This window comes from Gymnodraco acuticeps, unplaced genomic scaffold, assembly GCF_902827175.1.
Source record: "Gymnodraco acuticeps unplaced genomic scaffold, fGymAcu1.1, whole genome shotgun sequence".
NCBI classification, from domain to species: Eukaryota; Metazoa; Chordata; class Actinopteri; order Perciformes; family Bathydraconidae; genus Gymnodraco; species Gymnodraco acuticeps.
In genome coordinates, this window is record NW_022989752.1 from 416946 (window position 1) to 443376 (window position 26431).

Here is a 26431-nt window from a genome sequence, read left to right on the forward strand (position 1 = left end):
GAAGCTCGGCCTGCTCCGCATACCGCCCATGGAACCGCTGGTAGCAGCCCACCTCCTACCGAGGATGGGCCCGTCACCAAGCAGGAACCCCACGCTGCCGGCAAAGTCGGACCGATTTCAGTCGACAATGACTGAACGGTCCTACAAAGCCGCAGCGTTGTCCGCCAGGGCCCTGAATGTGGCCTCGCTGCTAACCGCTTACCAAGCGGAGCTCTGCGAGGACCTGTCGGGTAACCCGGGGGCAGCCACTCTGGACGAGATGGCAGCGGTCACAGACATCTGTCTCCGTGTCCAACGCTGCGCCGTCCAGGCCACAGGTAAGGCAATGGGGATCATGGTGGTGCAGGAAAGAGCGAGATGGCTCAACCTCACCAACCTCCCAGACCGGGAAAAGGAGGATGTGCTGGATATGCCCATCGTTCCCGAGGGAATTTTCTTCTCCGCTCTTGCTTCCATGCAAAAGAGGTGTGAGTTGAAAAAGAGGGAGGACGAGGCACTGCACCTCTGCCTCCCTTGAAGGGTCCAGCCGCTGCCTTCGCAGCAGCAGTCCTTCGCAGCAGCAGTCCTTCGCAGCAGCAGTCCTTCGCCCAAGCTGCCTTGAACCCTGCTCGGTTTAAAACACCGAGAACGCAGAGGTCGCAGCCCGCCCCGAGTCCCCAGCCCAGGCTGGAGACGAGGACGAGCTGGCCCAGAAAATCTCCGGTTCCGGCTGCAGCTCAGGCGCAGCCAACCCAGAATTTCGGCCAGCAGGCGAGGAAGAAGAAGCGAGCGGCGTGACAGCCCCTCCTTCTCCCCTCCGTGACAGAGCTGGAAGTCCACGGTTCCCCAGCTCTAAATGTGTTCCCGCCGCCTCGAGAGATGCCTCAACACCATCCTCAAGTCCGCAAAAACACATGTCACAAATCTGTTTGTTCCTCTGTCATTAAACATTTGCCGCTGACGCATCCAGGCTTCAGGCCGAGGGCGCAGCTCAAAAAAAAAAAATGATAAGAAAAACAATAAAACCAATAAACAGCCCGTCAACTGTTCCCCTTCTGAGAGCAGCTTCGGCATCTCTCAAAAGGCGGATTACAGGCGGGTCTGTGAAGGCACCACCGTCACGCGCATGCGCAGTGCCGGCTGGGGTTTTAAAAGCACCACCGCCACGCGCATGCGCAGTGCCGGCTGGGGTTGTGAAGGCACCACCGTCATGCGCATGCGCAGTGTCGGTGGGGATTGTCGAAAGGGGGCACCACTGTGTTCAGACACTAGAGGGCCCCATAACACAACAAATAGAGACTCAGAGGGGAAGAGATGTGACATCTCCACTGGCTCTAAGGAGCATGCAGTGGAAGATGCTCACATCATCTGCTTGGGTTTTCAAGACAGTAACACGGGGCTACAGACTCCAATTCGCTGTCACCCCCCCTCGCTTCTCGGGCATTCTGCATTCGCAGGCCCGAGGAGAGTCAGCCCATATTCTGGAGAAAGAGATTCTCTCTCTCCTAGAAAAGAGGGCTATATCTATTGTACCCGCCGAGCAGAGTCAGGGCGGCTTCTATTCCAAGTACTTCCTCGTTCCCAAACGGGGAGGGAACGGAATTCGGCCAATACTTGATTTGAGGGCTCTGAACAAATATCTAAGAAGATATAAGTTCAGAATGCTCACTCACACATCTCTGCTGGGGCTCGTGCGACAAGACGACTGGTTCACATCAGTCGACCTGAAAGATGCGTATTTTCACATCCCAGTATATTACCCACACAGGAAATATCTGAGATAGCCCCGTTAAGACAACAGGGTATTCGCCTGGCGACCTACCTGGACGACTGGCTGCTTCTCGCACAGTCGGAGCAGGAGGCTGTTACGCAGACAAATGTCCTCGTAAAGCACCTGCTCAACCTGGGTTTCATAATAAACACAGAGAAGAGCATGTTGTGCCCCGCGCAGACTATACTCTTCCTGGGTTTACACCTGAACTCGGTGCCCTTTTCAGCTCGCTTGTCAGCGGATAGAGTGAAAGCTTTCAGAGCTTGTCTCGCTCTTTTCCGGCTGCGCAAACATGTTCTCTTCAGATCATGCCTGCGATTGCTGGGGCTCATGGCGTCAGCCATCCTGGTCGTACGACTGGGACGCTTACACATGAGGGAGTTTCAGCGCTGGGTGGCCGCCCTAAAACTAAACCCCGCGCGCCATGGCGAGAGAGTGATGGTTACTGTGAAATGCGTAATGGCACTGCGCCACTGGCTGCACCCGACTTTTCTAGTACGAGGTGTGCCTATGGGTGCTGTCCTTTCACGGAAAGTGGTCACCACGGACGCATGTCTGACAGGTTGGGGAGGTATTTATGAAGGTCGCCCGGTGAGGGGTCTCTGGAGCAGAGACCTCCAGCGGGCGCACATAAATTACCTGGAGCTTTTAGCGGTGTTTCTCACCCTAAAACGCTTTCTGCCTTTCCTCAGGGGACATCGCGCCCTTGTGAGGACAGACAATACGACCACAATATTGTATATTAACCGCCAAGGGGGTTTGCTTTCTCTCCAGTTACACACACTGGCGCGCAAACTTATCCTATGGAGCGGTAGGCGTCTCCTCTCTCTGAGAGCGACGCACGTACCGGGAGTGAGGAACCTCGGGGCAGATCTACTGTCCAGAGGTATACCACTTTATGCAGACTGGACTCTACATCCAAAGATTGTGAGCCAGCTGTGGGTGCGTTACGGCAGAGCCGCGGTGGATCTGTTTGCATCGAAAGACAACGCTCAGTGTCAGCTGTTCTTTTCGATGCGCGATCTAAATGCACCGTTAGGCGTGGATGCACTCGCGCACAATTGGCCCCCGGGCCTTCTGTACGCGTTCCCACCCCTGGCTCTGATACCCCCAACTCTGGCCAGAGTGAGAGAGCAACGCCACACACTTATCCTGATAGCTCCGCACTGACCAGCTATGTACTGGCTAGCGGAGATATATCAGCTGCTGTGCGGGCAGCCATGGCAGCTCCCACTACGCAGGGACATACTGTCCCAAGCGGGGGGGGCGATCTTTCACCCACACCCAGAGCGCTTGGCTCTATGGGCCTGGCCCGTGAGTGGTACAATCTAAATACAGTGTGACATGACGCTGACCCTGGCAGCTGCCAAGCGAGCCAGTGGCACTCATGCACTATCTGTACAGTTTTCATGCACTCAGTTTGCCCCAGGGCAAACAGAGTGTGGTTGAAGCCTGACCCTGCCTTTATCTTAAGGCGGTCGGTTCGGGTACCACATTTGACATTAAGGCATCCTCCCCGCCACTGTATTCCTCCGGGGAACAACGGCCAGATTTGCCGTGTCCAGCCCGTGCTTCACGCACGTACAGGGACAGATCAAGGGTGCTTTGTCATAATGACCAACCCCTTGTGTCCTGGGCTAACCCTTATAAGGGCAAGCCTGTTACTAAGCAACGGCTCTCCCACTGGTCTGTGGAAGCCATTGCTTTGGGGCTCATACGAGTCAGAGTTCGCAGGCACCCTCGGGTCCGCGAGCTCTTTCGACTCAGAGTCTGGCTGCATTCTGGACTCTGTCCAGGATGTCTCCCATCAAGGACATTGGTGCAGCGGCGAGCTGGTCCTCGCCGCTCACTTTTGTCTGCCTCCTAACAGGCTGGACGTTCTGCTCCCAGTGTGACTCAAGCAGTGCTGGGCACCTGGTTGAGTCAGAGCTCTACCTGTTAAGTTCTGGTTGGTTTGGTGATTTTCGAGATAAGCTCGTCTGGCAATACGGGATCTACAATTTCCCATAGTGAGACATCGAACGGAGTGTTATGAATGAGAACTATAGGTTACTTACGTAACCCCAGTTCTCAGAGTAACATGAAGTGAGATGTCTCACCAGACGGCCCTCCTTGCTATGGTGAAGCGAGAAGAGGTGCTTATTTTGAATGGCGCATGCGTTGTGGCGCAAGCTACTTATAGGGGGTGATTTCCCTGACGCTGACGTCAAGATCTCCAGCCAATCAGGATTGGCGTAATGAGATTGATGCTTCTGTTTGCTCCGCGATGAGGCGCATCCCATAGTGAGACATCTCACTTCATGTTACTCTGAGAACTGGGGTTACGTAAGTAACCTATAGTTTTCACCCATGCTAACTTTACATGGAAGCTGCATCATATACAGTACACGTTCTCCTGGCGAGACCTCAAATTATCTTCGTATATCTATCAAACTGTAGATCCTACACATCCACTGGACGTAGATTATAAAAGTACAATATACACTTCTTGCTAGAAATCTAATAAAAAAGCATTTTAATGGCCAAACTATTCCACAATTTAGGATTTTCCAGAGGGTAATTTGTGAATAAACGACCCTCCGGAGCGTTTGCAATCGACAGGAGCATGTTGTTTCTTACACGACCACTAGAGGTGCTACACTTTCAAACGTGACTCTGGGTCGTATTTAGCTGCTGAACAATCGACCTATATGGTCGTTTTTTGTAGGAGGACAGGCTGAGTTAACAATGTAAATGATGCATGTTGAATTGCTGCTGTGTTACATTTGGACTGAACATTTCAAAAACAATATTATTATTAAAATAAATGTATATATTGTAATTTGTATTTTGTTCATTGTGAATATTGTAATAATCCTCAAAGCATGATAGGTGAGTTAAGTGATGTAAGCACTATTTGATATTCACTGGGAACTATTCCACTTGTTTTCAAAAGATACCACTCCTCCTCATTTTAGATTTTTTTTGCGGGGAGTTTGACAGACATTTTTGAAGACTGTGATCTTATTTGCATGTTGCTCCTGTGTTACAGTAGTAGAGTAGCATCCAGCCCATTTAACAGAGCTATAGCAAATGCAACAATGTATTTGTGTAGAAGATAACCAAATTGAACCCATCACAAATGTTTTACCAGCATGTGAGGGAGGTAGAGTGGGGATCATTTTTGGTTCAGGCTGCTACGCTCACATGCTCTGCCAGGTGTCAGTAAAGTAAAGGAATATATCATGTTTAGGACAATATGATAGTTGCATGACATTTTGGAAAATAAATGAAGTCAAACTTCTCATATCTCACTCTAGTGTTATAATAATCTGAAGAAAAAAAGATGCACCTACCAATAACTACATTTATATCAAAAATAAATAAATCTGTAATGGCTTCATGAGGCAGAATCAAACTCACCCTGTTGGAGAATTTGGCACCGCGGTAGTTACGCTGTGACAGATTGAAGACAGTGTAATGGTCGGCATGGCGACTGTCGAGGAAGGAGCGAATGTCCTCTACGTGGTTCTGGTAGCCAATCTGCACTGACTCTGCTGGGTAGGTCATCACTGAAAATAAGAAGTAGAAAAATTAAGAGTTTAACCTGTTAAGCCCCAAGCCTGTTTTTTAGGTCTCAGGCTCGAAAATGACATTCCCAGAACAAATTACTATAACTTCACTTCTAAAAGGGGTACATTAATAATATTTGTTCTCAAAGCAATGATAAACCTGTGAGTTGGATGTAGAAAAGTCAGAATCAATATAGAATTTTTTTATTTTAAAGTAAATTCAGATTGAACATAGTAAAACAATGTAAATTATAGTGTACGTCCAAAAAGAAAACATTAATGAAAACCACCCTTGAATGAAGGGATAGTAGACTAAAAACTTTAGGAATCCAAACTATAACATATAATAAGTACCCTGTATCAAGATTGATGCAAAACAAGTGACATTTGACCTTTTTAGAGAGGTTTAGCACAAAAAAAAAACACCTCTGGGGTCATTTGGGTGTATTTGCCATTTCTCTGGAACCCATTGGTCGATTTTAATGATTGACACCTCTTTTTAACCGTTAGAGCCAATAGAATCGAGGGGGAGATCCTAAGTCCACATAAAAGTACACCATGAGGAGTGAGAGTGATGCGCACGCAGTTTGCCCAAACCGAAAGCTACGTTACACTCTGAAAACTGAAATTGCCATAAATAGGAAGATGGATTATCAGTAATCATTTCAAAGTGACACAGACACATTGGATTAACCATTTGATTAACCTTCAGCAGCGTTTTTATCGTTTTAATGCCATTGAACACAACTTTTGATCAGAACAACAGCAAAGGTAAGACTAATCCTGTTTTTGCTCGGCAAAGTTACGTTGTGTGATGTCTGGGTTTGCCGAGTCCAAGTCTGAGTTTTGATTGCACAGTGATGATACTTATATTTCTGGAATCTGTGGAATCTCAGCTTGCTAGCTGATATCTTGTTTGTGCAGATCCGATAAGTAATAAAGTATTTCTACGGTGAGTAGTCTGTGCTAAGTGTGTTACCCCTAGATTCCACCGGGTCCGTCTGCGTCGTGTTACGGCCACGTTACGGCTGCGCCGCGGCGTCCGCAGCGATGGCAGCCACTCTAGTCAATGGGTGCTATTCCACCACACGCAGCGCGTTACGGCTCAGAAGCGTCCCAGAAGCATCTCGGCGCAGGGCTCCTCTAAAATTAGGATGAATCCTATTTTTTACGCGACGCAGCCGTAACGTAATGTCGGGCAGGCAGGAAGTAGAACGTTTAGAGCATATATAGCATATATATATATATATATATATATATATACACACACACACAAACTAATTTTGCAGACCCTATCCCTCCATAGTCTTTCAAGTAGGAGGAGAAATGCCAGCGTTCTCCTCCGGTTTACAGGCACTGTGTAAATTACATATATAGAATAATTATGATGATGAATGCATTTTTTTACCACTAAAATACAGCAACACATCTTTGATTCATCCATCCATCCATCCATCCATCTTCTCCCGCTTATCCGTGGTCGGGTCGCGGGGGTAGCAGTTCCAGCAGAGAGCCCCAAACTTTCTTTTCCCTGGCGACATCAACCAGCTCTGACTGGGGGATCCCAAGGCGCTCCCAGGCCAGCGAAGAGATATAATCCCTCCACCTGGTCCTAGGTCTACCCCTTGGTCTCTTCCCAGCTGGACGTGCCTGGAAACACCTCCCTAGGGAGGCGCCCAGGTGGCATCCTAACTAGGTGCCCGAACCACCTCAACTGGCTCCTTTCGACGCGAAGGAGGAGCGGCTCAACTCCGAGTCCCTCCCTGATGATCGAACTTCTCACCTTATCCCTAAGGGAGACACCAGCCACCCTGCGGAGAAAACCCATCTCGGCCGCTTGTATCCGCGATCTCGTTCTTTCGGTCATGACCCATCCTTCATGACCATAGGTGAGGGTAGGAACGAAAATGGCCCGGAAGACAGAGAGCTTTGCCTTCTGGCTCAGCTCCCTTTTCGTCACAACGGTGCGGTAAAGCGGCTGCAGTACCGCTCCCGCTGCTCCGATTCTCCGGCCCATCTCACGCTCCATTGTTCCCTCACTCGAGAACAAGACCCCGAGATACTTGAACTCCTTCACTTGGGGTAAGGACTCATTCCCTACTTGGAGTGGACAGTCCATCGGTTTCCTGCTGAGAACCATGGCCTCAGATTTGGAGGTGCTGATCCTCATCCCAGCCGCTTCACACTCGGTTGCGAACCGATCCAGTGAGTGCTGAAGGTCGCAGACCGATGAAGCCATTAGAACCACATCATCTGCAAAAAGCATTGGTGCAATCCTTAGTCCACCGAATTGCAGACCCCCTCCCCCATGACTACGCCTCGAAATCCGATCCATGTATATTACAAACAGGATTGGTGACAAAGCGCAGCCCTGGCGGAGGCCAACCCTCACCGGAAATGGGTCCGACTTACTGCCGAGTACCCGGACACAGCTCTCGCTTTGGGAGTACAGAGATTGGATGGCCCTGAGTAGAGACCCCATACTCCCGCAGCACCTCCCACAGTAACTCCCTGGGAACTTGGTCATACGCCTTCTCCAAGTCTACAAAACACATGTAGACCGGATAAGCGTACTCCCAGGCCCCCTCCAGGATCCTTGCGAGAGTAAAAAGCTGATCCGTCGTTCCACGACCAGGACGGAATCCGCATTGTTCCTCCTCAATCTGAGGTTCGACAATCGGCCTGACCCTCCTTTCGAGTACCTTAGAGTAAACTTTCCCGGGGAGGCTGAGTAGTGTGATGCCTCTGTAATTGGCACACACCCTCTGATCCCCCTTTTTAAAAAGGGGAACCACCACCCCGGTCTGCCACTCCTTCGGTACTGTTTCCGACTTCCACGCAACGTTGATGAGACGTGTCAACCATGACAGTCCCTCAACACCCAGAGCCTTCAGTATTTCCGGGCGGATCTCATCCACCCCCGGGGCTTTGCCACTGTGGAGTTGTTTGACGACCTCAGTGACCTCCCCCCGGGAGATTGGTGTTGATCCCCCGTCATACTCCAGCTCTGCCTCTAACATAGAGGGCGGAGTTGTCGGGTTCAGGAGTTCCTCAAAGTGTTCCTTCCAACGCCCTAACACTCCATCAGTTGAGGTCAACAACGTCCCATCCTTACTGTACACAGCTTGGATGGTTCCCTGCTTCCCCCTCCTGAGGTGTCGGACAGTTTTCCAGAACAACTTTGGTGCCGCCCGAAAGTCCTTCTCCATGTCTTCTCCGAACTTCTCCCACACCCGCTGCTTTGCCTCGGCCACGGATGAGGCTGCTGCCCTTCGGGCCTGTCGGTACCTTGCAACTGCCTCGGGAGTCCCCCGGGATAACAAATCCCTGAAGGCCTCCTTCTTCAGTCGGACGGCTTCCCTGACCACCGGTGTCCACCAGGAGGTTCGAGGGTTACCGCCCCTTGAGGCACCTAGGACCTTGAGACCACAGCTCCCCGCCGCGGCTTCGGCAATAGAGGCTTTGAACACCGACCACTCTGGTTCAATGTCCCCAACCTCCACAGGAATGCCCGAAAAGCTCCGCCGGAGGTGTGAGTTGAAGGCCTCCTGAACTTGGGCCTCCTCCAGACGTTCCCAGTTCACCCGAACTACACGTTTGGGCTTACCAGGTCTATCCAGAGGCTTCCCCCGCCACTCGACCCAACTCACCACCAGATGGTGATCAGTTGACAACTCCGCCCCTCTCTTTACCCGAGTGTCCAAAACATACGGCCTCAGGTCCGATGATACGATAACGAAATCGATCATGGACCTTCTGCCTAGGGTGCTCTGGTACCACGTTCACTTATGAGCATCCTTATGTTCGAACATGGTGTTTGTTATGGCCAATCCATGACTAGCACAGAAGTCCAGTAACAAACCACCACTCCGGTTCAGATCAGGGGGGCCGTTCCTCCCAATCACGCCCCTCCAAGTGTCTCCATCATTGCCCACATGTGCGTTGAAGTCTCCCAGCAAGATTAAAGAGTCCCCTTCAGGAGCCCCATACAGGACTCTTTCCAGGGTCTCCAAGAAGGCCGTATACTCTGAACTGCTGTTGGGTGCATAAGCACACACAACAGTCAGAGTTTTCCCCCCCATAACCCGCAGGCGTAGGGAGACGACCCTCTCGTCCACTGGGGTAAACTCCAACAACGAAGCACCTAACCGGGGACTTGTGAGTATCCCCACACCCGCCCGGCGCCTCACACCTTGAGCAACTCCGGAGAAGAATAGAGTCCAACCCCTATCCAGAAGTAAGGTTCCAGAGCCGACGCTGTGCGTAGAGGTAAGCCCAACCAGATCCAACTGGTAACGCTCCACCTCCCGCACAAGCTCCGGCTCCTTCCCCCCCAGAGAGGTGACGTTCCACGTCCCCAAAGCCAGCTTCTGTCGCCCGGGTCTGGTCCGTCGAGACCCTCCGCTTTCACTGCCACCCTTCTGGCAGCGCACCCGACCCCATCGATGTTTCCCGTAGGTGGTGGGCCCGCGGGACGGAGAAGCGGAGGTGTTGCCCACGTTGCCTTTTCGGGCTGGGCCCGGCTGGGCTCCGTGGCAAGCCCGGCCATCAGACGCTCGCCGACGAGTCCTCCTTCTGGGCCTGACTCCAGAAGGGGACCCCGGGCTTCCTCCGGGCCGGGTATCCTCACTTCTTGTGTCGTCTTTCATGAGGTCTTTTGAACCAATCTTAGTCTGGCCCCTTGCCTGAGACCAATTTGCCATGGGAAACCCTACCAGGAACACAAGGTTCCAGACAACACAGCCCCCAGGTTCATCAGGGCACACAAACCTCTCTACCACGGTAAGGTGCTGGTTCTTCAGAGAGTGAATCTTTGATTCATGTCGTTTATAACTGGAATATTACAATTATTATTAACTTTGTCTGTACAAAGTAGCCTGTCCAGGAAATATGCCCAAATCAACAAAAACTGCGAGCCGGCAGGCAAGACGCACCGCTTCTGAAATGCTTCTGAAACGCACCCGGTAGGGTATGACGCCGGAGGAGGCTGGACCAAAACCACGGTGCGGCCGTAACACGACACAGACGGACCCGGTGGAATCTAGGGGTTAGCATTTTTTCGCTCAGGGCTAATTCAGAGGCTCTGCGTTAGACTTGTGTTTCGTTTAACAAAAATGGTTCATAACGTCAGTTAGCTCAGTTTCTTCCCATTAAGTGGATATGACACATTCATAGTTTGTTAAATGTTAAGAAGCCCTCAGACGCTGTTTCTTGCAAGATGTTGCGTTTTGGGGCTTAACAGGTTTTAATGCACTGTTGCAGATGATTATATACACAATGTAGATCAGGGGTGCCCACACCTTTTCAGCTTGGGAGCTACTTTTAAAATGACCAAGTCAAAGTGATCTACCTACAGGGCTGACCCGAGAAACTGTGGCGCGCTTACACTTATTGTGCCGCATTTGCGCTTCAGATGAGGAGGTGATACCCTTTCTTTAGTATAATTGTATAAATTGGAAGGCTAACTAGGTAATCAGCTCACCGGTGATTTGCAGCTGGCGCAGTTGACCGCGCATGCGTGGTGAACTGTGTGTTAGAAAATATGAGATCTCAGACTGGCTTACCTGTACGTTAATCAAGTGGCAAATGCCACAGTAAAGATGGATGATAGGCTAACCTTTATTTTTAGTTTTTTTATTTACATTTTTTTTTTTTTTCAATGCCATGCGATCTACCCACACTACCTTTGCGATCGACGTATTGGGCACCCCTGATGTAGATAATAGCCTCACACTCAATGTCCATCTTCAATTCTTCTCTACAGTTATTCTACAATAAGTAAATTGAAATGTGGAGAGTGGACCTACATTGACACACGACTATCCGTGGCCACACACAAAGCGTTGTGGGATAGAAGCCCTCAGGGGACAATTGTCCAGCTGACTATGCTTTCCAAAGGACACACTGCTACTTCATACTCAAACGCATGTGGAACTAGAAGCAAGTGAGTATTCGAAATAAGGGACATTTCTGTGAATGTGTTTATGCTTATGTGTAGGTTAATACAGGGTCACATGACACATGTCTAGCTTATCATCTATAAAGCATTTCTACATTATACATTTTTAAGAACCTAAGCTTTTAACTCTGAGAATTTGGAAATGGCCAATCAAGTTTAAGCCATGTATGTCCATGCACTAATTAGCATTTAGAAATGTTTGAATATAAATCAAATGAAAGTTTTTGGGTTGAACATAGTCCTAAAAAAATATTTGCTGATTAAAATATTTAAAAAAACGTAAGACGTCTATGTACCAGATTCTTGATCATTTAGTCGTGGGAGTTTTTTTCTCTCCTAGTAATTACTTCAAATTGTAACATTTCAATGTCTTTAAAGTGAAATTGTTTTAATTGAGAGTTTTGGACTCTGATTTATTATTTCTTGTGAAGAGATTATCCAAACGCACACAAAAAAATCTATTTCGTAAAACCAAATATGTTTACCTATGATCCTTGATGTGATGTAGGCAATGTCTAGCTCCCCTTTTGTGTACCTGCAACAAAGAAACACATATTTAAAGATTATTTTGAATGTTTGTCCATGCACTTGACATGACAAAATATCAACTCACACATTTATTGCAGGTAAACTATTAAACAGCAGGCACGTTTGTTGGTGGTTTTCACACATTTTAGGCATTTAGTCAAAGGATGCTCTATCCTTGAAACATATCTTATCAAACAGAGGAAATCAATGCATGCCGAGCATGTAAAAGGTCAATCCACCTCTGCATCAGGCTACATGTCATGTATACACAAGTTATTCTCCTCAGCATGCTTCAGAGCAGATGCTTCCCCACATTAGGCTGCAATGACCAGGATCAAAGTGGTACCATATGTGAATTCCTCAACTGAGAACCATTGTCTTTTATAGCTAAATTTAGCTGTTCCATATGGAGTTTTCTTTGAAACTCTGAGAGCAGCTGCAGTGCAGACATAACTAATCCACTGCTGCTGCGCCATGGAAGTGAATGACTGCAGGAAAATTGTCTTATTTTTTGTAATATAAGTACATTTTTATATTCTTTCTCAAAAATATTTGTACCCAGCAGTAACACATAGCTCAGCTTCCTGCTTTCCTGCAATTATCATGCAAAACCAGGCTAATGTGAATCAAATTGAGTTGACTTGTTGCCTACTGTGAAAATCCCCTTAGCAGGGCTGATCAGGGCCAACGACCTCTGTGTGGTCATGGAGGAGTGCCATATGGCACTGATGCATTCCTAGACCTGGTTATGTAATGCACTGCTACTTAAAGACAGCAGCTAATATAACAAAATGAGCCATCAGAGCTGTTTAGTCAGTAATTCCTCCATATTAAAGTCATTTGACCACAGTTCAGTTAAAATGCAGCCTGCAAGTTTCACATATTGACATTAAAGGTGAATATCTGGACTGTATACTCATATTAAGGCCAGTACACAGATAACCTTTCCTAACCCTAAATTGATGTTACAAAATACAAAGAAGAGTATTTGTAGAAACTGCCTTAATTTCCTTGTTTTATGTTGTTAGAAATATATTCCACAAATCTGCAGTTTTACCTACTTATCTCCGGAAATAGCTTGTTGGCTATTAAAGGAGAGATTAGGTCAAGTGTCAGGTAGGTTTAAAAGGTGATGGCCAATAGTCACGAAGTATGCAAATGAGCAGCCTCACTGATCTCATGAAGTTAGAGCTGCAGCCAATTAACATGTACTGCAAGGTGTGGTGCAGGAAATGAAATAGTCAGGAAGGACACAACTGGAAAGAAGGGCAAAGCTGACGAAGGGGAATCTTCTCCTTTCTGTTAATCAAGGTAGCCACGATACTGTCTGAGACCAATGTACACGTTTTAAGCATGTGTTATGTGTCTGACTCTTCTTACCTTCACTGATGTTGACTCTACAGTATGTGTATTATAACTGGCAATATCAATAATGCAAATAATTTAAATAAAGTCAATCTCTCTTTTGAACACTTTTACATTCTACCTTTGATATACCTTTCTTGTTGGTGGTATCTCACTTTGTTTGTAATCACTATAATTCAATTGTCCTTAATCTTTTATTGGAAAAGCACACCTGTAATTACATCCATGAGGGTAAAGTGACAAAATCCTGTCAACAAAGGATACATTGGTTTAACACATTGTGGTTGTCAGACGTAGGTGCCTCTTCCTGGTCCACACACACACACACACACACACACACACACACACACACACACACACACACACACACACACACACACACACACACACACACACACACCTTTAAAACAATTAAGCGACAAAAGTAACATCCAAAAATGCCAAGTACCATGTCTGATCCTGAATGCACGATAAATAGTCAGGCTCCAAAAAATCAGTCAATAAAAACAGTAGAGTTGCAGACAGTAAAAGGGAGACAATGAGCTGTACACAACCCCATTCATATTACACGGATGCATTTGTAGTTTTAAATTGTTAAAATGTTTAAAAGGTGGACTAAAGTATAATAAAATAAAATAAGCGAGAAAGGACATTAGAACATAATAACATTAGAAAGAGACAGATGGAGCAGTATTGTTTACAGAGTGCTGCCAACCTCATAGGAATTCATCATTAGATCCTGCATCTCTTTATCATATCTCTCTAAACAACTGCTGACTTTGGTTCATGGAGCAACATAGGGAAGCCACCAATGGCAAGTCAATGAGCACTTGTCATTGGCGCAGGGAAAAATCATGAGACTACGTCTATATAATCCACCCAGCATGCTTGAAGCTGCTCTGTAGATCTACTAGATAGTCAGCCGGTAGCTCAGTTCACAGCGTGTTGATTTATTTATGAGGGCAATAAAGCATATAGTGCTACCTCTACCTCTGGAAACAACTTGTATTTTTAGAGTCACCTTTTCTGTCCTTCAATTCTGGAAATAAATGTATTAAATATGATGTAAACAACATGATCAACTCTCAGTGTCAGATCACAGCTGGATAGTTCATGTAGAAAGGGGATCATAAAAAAGAAATTCAAAGTGTACTGCCCTAAACTACACATTAGTCTACCTCTGCCCATCTACCTTTCCTTTCTGAGGCTTTTAGTGAGTTGCCACGGTAGCCTCCCTCCCACCACCCCATTATCACAACCACCCACTCACACATACTGTACATGCACACAAACACACACACACACAGGGCCCTAATGAAATGAATCCTTCTGTATCAGCAGTGCACTGGCCGTTTGGCACAATGAACCACCATGAATAATTCAGCCAGGAGAGGAGAAGGCAAAGAGAGGCGAGAAGGAAATGTGATGAGAGGTGAGAAACAGCCGAAAAACGACAGGGGACGGAATGACAGAAGAGTGGGAGTTTGTTGAGATGTTAGCAGCAGAGGAGGGGAGACACAACGGTCAAGCTTGCTGAGTCAGAGAGGAGCTGTGTGTTTCTGCCAGCACAGAGGCCCCTTTGTGCTGCCCTGTGCAGATGCCTGTGCACAAACACACTGGGACGACCGAGCCGTGTCAGACTCTGCTGCCTCCCTCTTTCCCTCCTCTCATCCACACTGCTCTCTTTCACTTTTGAAGCTATTTCCAGATTTACTTCACAATGTAATCAACAGCTGAAACAACGCTACATTAGAAGTCACAACATTTGATATATACTATATATAACATTCAAGAATATGAGCTACGTTTCTGAATACCATTCAATGTTCATTAGTCAAAATAGGAGTCAAGATGTGATCAAATATCCAGCTGTGTTCAAGTTTATGAGCTAGGTTTCTGAATACCATTCAATGATCATTACTCTTACTTTGACAAGAGTCAAGATGTGTTAAAATGTCCACCGCTGTGCAGTGTGACTGTTTTGCATTATTTTATAAAGTACTCCAAATGTTATAATATCGCTTCCCACATGGGGTTTCTTTCGTAAAAAACTAGATTAGTCTTTATGCCAGACTATATGATATCAATAACAAGCGTTTCAGATACATTGAATGCCTGCTAATCTACACTGTAAATAAAGTTGAAAAAATCTGGCACTTTTATAGAAACATCAGATTTAAATGTAGGTACACAATTCTTTGATCACATAGTGTAATTAGTAGAGACAAACAGGGACACCAAAACAAAAGCTTTGTATGGCAGAAAGTAACAGTGAGTGCTAAGCCATAGTGCAGTTCATGTGTATAATGAAGCGGTAACTTACGTGGCCACCTGATGCATGACCTTGGTGGAGGTGTCCTTCAGAGTGTCCTTCAAGTTGTCCTTGAAGTTGCTGAAGAACTTGCCGGCTCCTCCCTTCACCATATCCAACAGTCCTCCGCCATAATTGGCATCCATTTCTGGGGACAAAAGAACTTTCAGAAATTAAGAAGACAATTCTCAGACACACACACACACACACACACACACACACACACACACACACACACACACACACACACACACACACACACACACACACACTAAGGATGCAAAAAAGAGAGACACACTTTAATTGTAAATGGCAACAAAATAGACTTTTGGAAAAAGGGGTAAGAGGGGATCAGTGGCTTGCTAAAGGACACTTCAACACTATCTGTAGGAGTCAGGGGTCTACTTACTGAGGCAATATGAGTCACTGTACATTAATGTGTAGATGTGAAGGAATGATGGACAAGGACAAAAGAGACACACAAATAAATGCATACCATCTGGACTTTGTGTCTGTGTGTGTGTGTGTGTGTGTGTGTGTGTGTGTGTGTGTGTGTGTGTGTGTGTGTGTGTGTGTGTGTGTGTGTGTGTGTGTGTGTGTGTGTGTGTGTGTGTGTGTGTGTGTGTGTGTGTGTGTGTGCGTGTGTGTGTGTGTGTGTGTGTGTGAGATCTTACTTTTAGCCATGATATGTGATCTTACTCATGTTTGAACCTTAGATATCCAGTCGATGGTTGGAACAGATCCAAGAGTCTTATATTAGTCAGCACCCCTTAGGAAAATTAAGATTTTCTCTCTTCCTCTCTCTCTTTTTCTATCCCTCCTCTTCATATATCGGTATTACTGGTATACCAATTCTGGGAGTTAGATAACCTTTGTGAAACAATTGAGGGGCACACTTTGGTGGATTTTAACAGCTGACTTTCACACTCACAAAGACATTACAAACACCGTCTGTTAGGAAATCAGCTGGCTGCTTGGACGACTTTCCTGATTAATCATAAACAGTCACTGCTTATTACTCGTTCACTACTTGCCTACTCTTGATCCCTCCAATCCTCTCTCTTTCCATGTCTGAATCCCTCCATCCCTTTCCCAAAATGTGACTCTCTTGACTCACTTCACAGGCACTGAAATGTGTGACGGGGATTCATATTTTATTGAAAAAATAAAGCTCCTGCTTGTTAAACTTATACAGCATATGATCCCCTGAAAATTCCAAAACTCAAGTGGTGCTGTGCCAAATGCATACAAGAAAACTCCTGCTAACTGAAGAGGCACTCAAAAAGTGTTATCTGAACTTGAGATGTGGAGTTTGAAGGTTATACAAATGTCAGTGGTGCAGTTCTAGACATGGAGGATCTGATGTAAGCTATTGCATCATGGGAACTGTAGTGTCATTTATTTTGTTAATATGAAAAAGACTATAGGATAATATGTCTTCAGTTTAATAAAAGTACAGTGACCCTTTAAATGACTTCTGTACATCAACAGATAATAAACAAAGAGAATAAAAACATTACAAAAAATAGCCTCCTCATCACCTTTATCAACATTTTTACATGGAAACAGGAGAGTGGAGGAACATCATAAAAAGGACCAAAAGATATTTCAAGTCTAGTGCGGCACAACTGTCGTCACATTTTTGCTGTTAAACCTTGAAACCCTAAGCTGACAGCAGGCCTCGTTTTTCACATCCTGTAAAACTGTGTAGCAAAGATGAACTGTCTTTTGAACTGTTTTTGAGACAGACATTTCATCTTTATTTTTCCATAAAGCATAAACTGTCAACGCTTTTTAAGAGAAAAATAAAGGGAAGGTAACATGCTGCAAAGCTCGCAAATAAGAAACATGTTCTTTGTTGTTTATTTGCTAAACTGCTGACTGTATTTAACTTCTAAGTTGTTAATTTGTTGATTGCATCCTGGGCTAATGCCATACAATCACCATTTAACCTTAAGTTGCAGAAGGTTAGATTAGTAGATCAATATCACTCTCCTGTCTGCACACTAACATAAAGCTACAGCCACAAGCTGGTTAGCCTAGCTTTGTAAAAAGACATGGGAAAACAGCTTATATGGCTCTGTCCAAAAGTAACAAAATCCACTTAACAGTACCCCTGAAGAACATTAATTAACCTAATTAATCCAGATTAAAAAATAAAGTCTGAAGGCAGATTTTATTACCTTTGAACCTATCAAGCCTAACTGACTCCTCCTGTTTCCAGCCTAATGCTCATCTAAGTAAACCAGCTGCAAGGTGTAATTAGATCTATACTGTACATACATGAGAGTGATAGCAATCTTCCTATAGCTGGCAAGCTTCCCCTTGCATTTCTCTAATTTCAAATATAAATGTTGCTCTATTCTAACATCCTTACTATGCAAATTCCCCAATTGGTGAGCATGACGGGACGTATTAGGGAAACCTGGATCCTGCTCTGCATCAAAACCGACCTGGAACTGCCAATCATGTTTGTTGGGGAAATATTTTCAAAGCCCATAACTTTGACCCAGTTTATCAGTTCATACTGTCCTGACTGAGCACACACGCCTGTAACCTTGGCCGCTGTGCTCTCAGTGTTTTGTCTCCCTGTTCCTGCCTGTTGGCGTCAGCTGATAGAGGTGTTATGATTCTATCTTGTTATGCACAATGTTGATTATTCTCTCTGAACTAGCTATATACATGGGTCTGGGGTAGAGTTCTTCAGAATTGACGTGGCAACTCTATCGTGAAGTCAGAACCTCTGGCTCTGTGACTTGTGTGAATTCTCCGGCCGAAGCTCCTAATAAACCATCAGAGTTTGACATCTACTGTAAGCTCCAGCTCTCCCCGTGTCTCCTTCCTGAGTCGGTGACTCCCACTGCATTGCTACACTGAAGTTTCCCCCCACAATGTTCAGATATTTGCTCAGGTAAAGAGGCATCTGGTTTGATAAAGGAAAAAAAAAGAGAGCTGTTCGTACAAAAAATGGGACCAAACCCACTAATACATCCACCCTCCTCAAATGCATCTTTTTGCTTTCACAAATATAAACAGCTGAGAGGGAGACCCACAATTATTCCTCCAGCAATATCTTGGTTGGTGTGAATGAGACATGGATGCACTACACAAAAATAAAGCTTGACCAGCAAACATACTGCATACTAATTTTGCTCTCTAAATGTATGCTCTCCTGTACTGTATGTTACACGCTTTGTCTGTATTATATGTTGCATTTATTTCTCTGCAAATCTGTGTGAATGTGTTCACTAGTCTGTGTGCCTCTGTCTGCGGCCAGATGGATGTGGGGGTGTGCAGACTGCTGAGCCAGTTACAGTGACAAACAGTGCTAAAACAGACACCAGAGGGAGGCTCTGGTACAGTCTCCATCAGGTAATACAGCAGAGAGCCTGGCCACAGTGTGGGAGAGCAGGGCATCAACAGAACAGATAGCTCTGGGCTTTTCCAGAAAGATCAATGAATGTGTCTACCTTAGAGTGCCAACCTTTAGCCCTCAGTATCAGGCTGTGTGTGAACTGGACAGATGGATACATAGACAGGTACAGGCACACACATACATGAAAGAGACCCTCCATAAGGCCTGGCAAACCAGACAGACATCTGACACTTGATCCCCCTTCTCCACCCTCCCCCAACCCCAATCCCCTTTCCTCATTGACCCTCCTCATCCAGCTTCTTTTGTTTTACACCACTGTTCATCCCTAGAGGCTGGCTGTCTGCACAGAGCACTGCACAAAGGCACAACAGACTTAAACGTTAAATACCAAAAGTAAAATACTTCCTTATTATCCTTCCTTTATTACAAATCCAATAATTATATTTAATGCATATAAGCAGTGGTGCTTTTTGGGGGGGGGAAATCCCTTTCTCATTGGAAATTAAACAATACTGTATGATAAAAACAGATTTTGAACCAATAACATTTGCCAATTCCTCACTGTCTACAGGTAAATGGTAGACCTGTTTAAATGTAAAAAGTAATCATTTGAATGAAAGCAATGTAATTTGATACTTTTATTTACTTTCTTGATTCTTTTTTACCGTGGCAGCAGTGCAGAGGGGTGTTGCAGTGACAGCATTGGGCACAGTAGTGGCATCATTCAACTATTCTTCCCAAGAGGCTGTTTTACATATGACAGAATGTCATCAATTAGTAATAAGGTGTCATATCAAATCAGCAATTATGACTGAATTCAATAAAGCATGAGGATTTGCCATCAGATTAATGATAAACAGATAGAAGTTGTAATTGGATTAAGCTTATTATCCATTATGGCCAGTTGACTAAACTTCAGTACTGAGAGTATTTCGTGCATAATATGTACTCTCTTATCGTTAGTGCTACACGGTTTCCCTCTTAAAGACCATAAGATAAAGTAAATGAGAAATGTAATTAGGTTATCTGGGTATTTTGTAATGTATTTTGTATACATATGCTTTAGGGGTGTAACGGTATACGTATTCGTACCGAAATTATTCGGTGTGGGCCATTCGGTTCGGTACACGTGTGTACCGAAGTGTACCGAAGTGTACCGAACTAATATAACGTTAAACGTAAAAATAATTACAACATGAACAACTTTTTGAAATGAAATCTCAGGTGCAGCGTTCAGTGTAATTTGCTTTGGGTTCAACGCGTCATAGAGCGACCAAGTCATTTCATTGGACGAGAGGCATACTAATGAGAGCTGGTCACAGGGACACGTTCAAATTTAGTCAGTAATTTGAGGAACTGTCAAAATGGGCAACGCAGATAAGGTTGAGCTCGTTTGGAAACATTTTAGTTTCGCAGTTACGTACAAGGATGATGGACAAAGACAGGTGGACCGAACCAAAGCTGTTTGTCGGCATTGTTCAACTAAAATTGGTTACGCGGCTGGCAATACATCAAAAATTGCACACTCATTTGAAAAGGCATCACCCGAACGTGAATATCACCGGTACCAAAAGAAAAAAGATTGAAGTGCAAACCCAACTCCCACTAGCATTTAAGCCTCCAACACTCTCAACAAGTTCAGACCAAGCCAAAGCTATTATACAAACGCCAAATATCCTTATGTTGCCATGTTAGCAAAGCGCTATCTGGCTGTATCTGCTACCTCTGTCCCTAGCGAGAGGGTGTTCTCCACAGCAGGAGACATTGTTAGTGCCAGCAGATCTGCCCTTTCGGCAAGCAATGTTAATTTTTCTTAAAAAGAACATGAAAATACAATGACAAGCAAGCAAGTCCTAATGTCAAGCTGGCTGCTTATAGGTACTAGTACAGTACAGTTCAAATACAGATTATTTCAGTTCATCAAAATGCTGCACCTTAATGTTTATTTTATTATATTTTGTTTTATTTGAGTAAAAACATTATTCACAGTTTAATAATAATAAAAATAATAAAAAAAACATTTTATGTTTTGTGATCATTTTCTCTGCTGCACCGAAAACGTACCGAACCGTGACCTAAAAACCGAGGTACGTACCGAACCGAAATGTTTGTGAACCGTTACACCCCTAATATGCTTTCATATTTAGTTTTCACATTATCTTTTTGACACATCTAAAACATACCACTACATCTAGTCTGAACTGTGTGTGTCAAATGCATTGGTCATCTTTTAAGACTATTTACAGGACTGGTTAGCAACACATATTTAGAAATGTTGGACAAAAAGTCCAAAACCGTTCTGCATTTAGCCCAATTCAGCATATAGGTGGAGTCTGGGGGCCACTATGAGCCCTGAAGTGGGGTTCAAGGAGGTGCCTAGCATCATTATGCTATTATAGTATAGCCTACTTCACTATTGTTAGCCATTGTGTTGTCCACTGCTACCCTTACACCAGGACAGTTGCAGGCCACATTAATACTTAGTCATCACATTTTACTCAAGCACTCTCCGCGTCAGCGTACAATGCCATCCAAGTAGACGGCGGCGGTCTCTTACCTGAGCTGTCCATGGTGCTGCAGTCCTCCTCTTTCAGCGGGCCCGCCTTCGGTCCTAGGGTGGCCGATACTGAGCCTGCGATGGTGGCGCTGCCGCTGCTGCTGCTCCCTCTTCCGACACTGAAGCTATCTCCGCCACTATCGACCAACTGCAAAGATTCATAGCCATCGTAACTGGTCTTTTTCTTGTAGGCCCCCAGCAAGCTCATTACCGAAGCACACAAAAAAGAAAATTAAAGACAAAAGAAGCTCCAAAGACGTAAAGGGCAACGCCGCGCCGTCACCGCAAGCACCGCTGCTACTACTGCCGCTGGGTGCACCACATGTCCGGGGACGAGAGGACGACAGGTCGCCTCTGTTTTCTGGAGAGAAATATCCTGCCCGGTGGTCTCTCTCCCTCACTCTCTCGCTCCCCCTTCTCTCTCTCCCTCTCTGTCTCTGTCTATCGCCTCCTCTTTTCTCAGCAGCACCGCATTTTACTACGACGCTTTTGCTGCTGCTGATGCTGACGCTTTAGTCCCCGGCTAAGTAAAAGGGAAATCCACCCCAACGCTCAATCCTCTCATGTGGTTTGCTGCATCTATTATTCACATTCTATAATCAGTCCTTCTGATACTCTTTTATGTTTATTTTTCATTAAACTCTTTTATATGTTGTTTTTTATGGGAAAAAACCTGATGTGGGAATATCAGTGTTGCAATATGCACATAATTTCTGTAACAATTAGAAATAACATGTTGTCTTTTATAGTCATTGTCATTACATTTGCTCTCCTGTCCATATGTAAAAATGATTGATACTCAAATGTTATGAACAACACAGTTCTCATTCTTGGTGGATTTCCCCTTTTAAAAGCAATTTTCCAAATGAGCTTCAAGCCAATTATGATTCGTTTTCTGTGTAGGAATGGTAGATGGCAGTTGTTCCAGCCCATGTTTGATTAGTTTTCATGATTGATTGATTTGCCAAATATGTTCAAGAAAAATTGTTATGTCTATACAATTGTGAAAAATGCACATAGCAATGCCTATACTTCAGATGTTTAAATCCTAGTTTTGTCCAACCATGTCAAAAAACATATTCTAGTGATAAATGAGAAAAGCATAAACTAACTTGTAGCCTTAAAATACTTATATGATTTATTGGTGATATAAATAGTTGGCAAAGTCATTGCTCTACTGGCTTGCAATACAGATGCAGACTGTATGATATGGTCTATAACCCTGACTACACGTGGCATGGTTAAGAAGATATGATAATGGTTGTGTAGTGTTAAAAAGTAAAAACAAAATGCATTAAAACATCTAGTGAAATAACCAAATTGGCAAGGCCTAAATTATGAGTTTAGGCCCCCAATAGTGGACATTTATCATTAAAATCCTGTGTATATAATGAACAAGGGCGCCTGGCCCTGGTATATCAAAGACGAAAATAAATTGTCAACTTTGCATAACAACTTACCATAGTTTGTCAGAAAATGGAAACTCACTCTGAATTAAAGAGGATTTCCTCTGTACTTCATTAATAGCATTCTTGAATGTTAATATCCTATTATTAAATAAATTAAAATCTAAAATGGTTGTAATTTTAGCTCGTAATTTGTGTGTAATGAGGGTGGATACATGAAGGACAAAACACTGACCACTGATGGCATGCTTCCTTCCTTGGCCTTGTCCCTTGGCAACAGAAACCCTGCATGGTTCTGAAAAGAGGACATGAGCCTGGGAAACTCTTTTCGGAGAGCAGACGGGAGCTCAGTGCACAGCAGGAACGGAATGTCCGAAAGGGAGGAAAGATACCCCCGCCATCACCGGACGCAAAGCGCTGCCACTACATTGTTGCCATGGAGCTTCCTGTCCCCTGTGCCTACCAATATTTACCCTTTGATGCCCTTGTGAGTGTGACTGTGTTGGATGGAGCGAGCAGGTGCTTTAAGGTCCTAACAATATCTGCCACGATCAAAGACAGACATGTCCGGAGCCACACAAAGATGCAAGTAGAGCTTAGTCTGTTCATCGTTTGATCCATGAAAGGGTCAACTTCTTGATAAATCAAATAATAATTTGTATAGTTTTAACTTCATTCACTACTTCAATCTTTTCAAAGTTGCTTTGTCATTTAAAGACAAAAAATATTAATTTACTGAGAAAATAAAGCTTATCAACTAATAATGTGAATAACAAAACACTGAAAGAAAACGTATAAAAAGGATATCTTCTTACTAGAGCAACATTGCAAGCTATTTTGGCCTATATTTTAAGACTTGGCCTCTATTGTGAGCATTGTATTGTGCACCATACGGATGTTGGGCGACCATTGACAGTATGCAGCTGACACCCAACAAAAACAAGAAACAACAAAAAACACACAATAAAGCTGGTGCAACACTTGCATCAGAGACGCTGCAATAATTACTAAATAGCCTAATGCAATGCTCAACGCCATTTTAGCAGTATGACATTCCCTTTTACTCTGCTGTGCCTTGTTCATATATTTTCATTGTTTTTTACCATCACTCTCAAGGATATATTGAGGATTAATGATTATCCTTGTAACAGTTAAAGCAGAATCGCAGGAATCTGCTGGATCAGCTCTCCCTTGACATAAACAGACGGTGGACTTGAATCTGGGGTTATGTCTTTGAGACTTTAGATCCTGTAATCCATGTTCTGTGGGGTAAAAACTGAAACATGACAGATTACTCGTTGGCTGCTACTGTATGTGTCTCTTTTTTTCAGAGAAAGACTATGGCATCAATGATGCCCTAGTTTTCCACTACCACTTGACAGATAGTCTATTTGAGCTCCTAAAACAATATCAATCAAGTTTAAATGTTGCACCAATTACATCCATAAAAAAGCATTTGGACCATTATGCATAATTAATACGTTATACAGTATTTTGGTGCTAATACTCTAATTCCTTTACATTAGTTACTCCAGCCCTGTTTAACACTGCAATTGGCAGTTTACTAGCACAGCAATATAAAATAAGGTGTGTGTGGATTTCTGCCTGCAACACCAAGCGTTAAACTGCTCACGTGACGTGCATGACGCTATTCGAGATGACGAAGATGGCTATTGGACCAAACAAGAGAGAGCTGTCATCTCAATGTAGAGCCAGCCCTACGTGATACAGATAGTGATCATGATAATACTAATAATCAGGATAGAAGGGACAGCACATACAAATGCCAACTATAACCCTATACAGGCTATGCGTAAAAAATAAAACACCTGTCCTCTATTAATCGATTTGCAGTCGGAGTGCTCTGTGCCTTTAACTGGTGTCCTGAAATGCCGCTCCATCAGCTGATAGAAAAATCCAGCTGAAATCAAAGCGGCAACCTTCACACTGATAATTAAATCTAGTCCAGGCGATGACATTTATTAATTTAATTGAGTAACAGAAGCGATCGTTATTGACAGAACCAGACTGAAATATTTAATGTGTGAAAATAAAATGGACATCCGCTGCACACAAAAAAACACATGTCATTAATTATGCTCTTGCAAACAAAAATAGAGGCCTTGAATGTGGGTTATAAGATGAATTCTTCTCATAAATTGAGAATGTAATAACCCCTCCGAGCAGAGATGCACAATGGTGGGAGGGAGTGGTGTGCATTTACAGAGGCAGCTGATATTATGTAACATCCACACACACATCATGATGCTTCTATACCTGGTTAGGGATGCAAGATACAGCACGTCTCACGAATCACGTATAATAGCCTACATATAAAAACGGATTACTTTACCTTTCAGAGAGCTTTCTACCATTCTCCCAGGAGATGCGTCTTGTGCTGTGGTGGGGATGCGCTTTGAACCCCGACTCCTCTCACACACACACACACACACACACACACACACCGACCTTTGATTTGTCATTCGCTGCCAGTCAAAGGTCAACGCGTTACACGTCCTGGGAGACACACAGTCCTGCAGGGATTCCCCGGTATCTCGCGAATAAGCTGTCGGTACATTTACTGAGCATGCGCTACGGCTACGGCATCATCATAAATCACATTTTGGCATATGAGCAACAAACTGGGTCCAGCGATGGCGATTGGTAGATCTGTAGATGATGTGGATGAGCGTTGCAGTGCATAGTGTGGATGGACAGCAGAAAGTGCGCCGCTCAGCGAGACAGCTTGGTAAAACCTAGGATGGAGCTAAACAACGAGCTGAATGCAATGACCGATCTGTTTACCTTTAGAACACGATAGTCTAAAAAACAACACTGGTGATATTCACTAACATGTCGAACCTTTTTTTGTATTATTATGCTCACAAAACGGCTGATCACTACCAGTAGAGGTCCCCATAACAACAAAGATAGGTGACTAAATAAACAACTACAATGCAATACTGTGCAGCATTACAGGTTTTGGACACACTAAGAGCAAAATTATGGTCCACGTATGAACATACAGTACTATAGTGCTGTGTCACGGTAAACACATCAGATGAGACTAATCCGTGAGAATCTGAAACGATTTAGATCGAGCTCTACGTCAGTGATCTAAATGGGGTTTATTTACAGATCTGAGAGTATTGGACACGAAAGGAGATGTACAGTTACACAGTAGTCGTATCTCGAACGCGTGTTTGTTGTTATACCTTCATTAAATCCACCCTAGGCTTTTAGGTTTAATATGCAAATTAGTGCACCTGCTGCTTCCTGTTTTGCTCACTTGAAAGACCAGAGAGCAAGAAGGGAGGTCCTTTTCTTATAGTGGGAACAAAAGTTGTTTGTAGTTTCAACCAGGAAGGACAGTATTCAAAATGTAAACTTGACATGTCTAAAAAAATAAAACTGCTATTTAATTTTCAAAACACTCAGAGCTTTGTAATACCTAAGGTTCAACTTGTGGTTACATGCCCACTTGCTATGATCCATTGTTCACACTGAGTATTACATCCTGAAAGCAAATAATTAAGTTGGGTCTTTGTCTACAAAGACCCAACTTAATTAGTATGGATCATCTGACTAACATTGACAACAATGAGGACACAGTAAAGGACAGAAGATT

The 26431-nt window shown here is 44.4% G+C and overlaps 1 protein-coding gene across 3 annotated transcripts in view; it reads right to left on the minus strand.

The window, feature by feature from the left end:
* Window positions 1-25536, minus strand: part of dnajc6 (DnaJ (Hsp40) homolog, subfamily C, member 6) — a 48363-nt gene extending 22827 nt beyond the window's left edge. Inside the window, exons 1-5 of one of the 3 annotated variants that reach the window (XM_034210440.1) lie at window positions 25157-25536; window positions 21398-21545; window positions 15477-15612; window positions 11746-11795; window positions 5153-5301 (exon numbers count right to left, since the gene is read on the minus strand). In XM_034210440.1, the coding sequence (XP_034066331.1) occupies window positions 5153-5301; window positions 11746-11795; window positions 15477-15612; window positions 21398-21410 (348 nt within the window). In that variant the 5' untranslated portion in view covers window positions 21411-21545; window positions 25157-25536. Of the gene's footprint in view, window positions 1-5152; window positions 5302-11745; window positions 11796-15476; window positions 15613-21397; window positions 23642-25156 lie in introns of those variants that run through there. The other 2 variants (XM_034210422.1, XM_034210431.1) reach the window with 2 other exon arrangements.
* Between the last annotated feature and the right edge of the window lie 895 nt (window positions 25537-26431).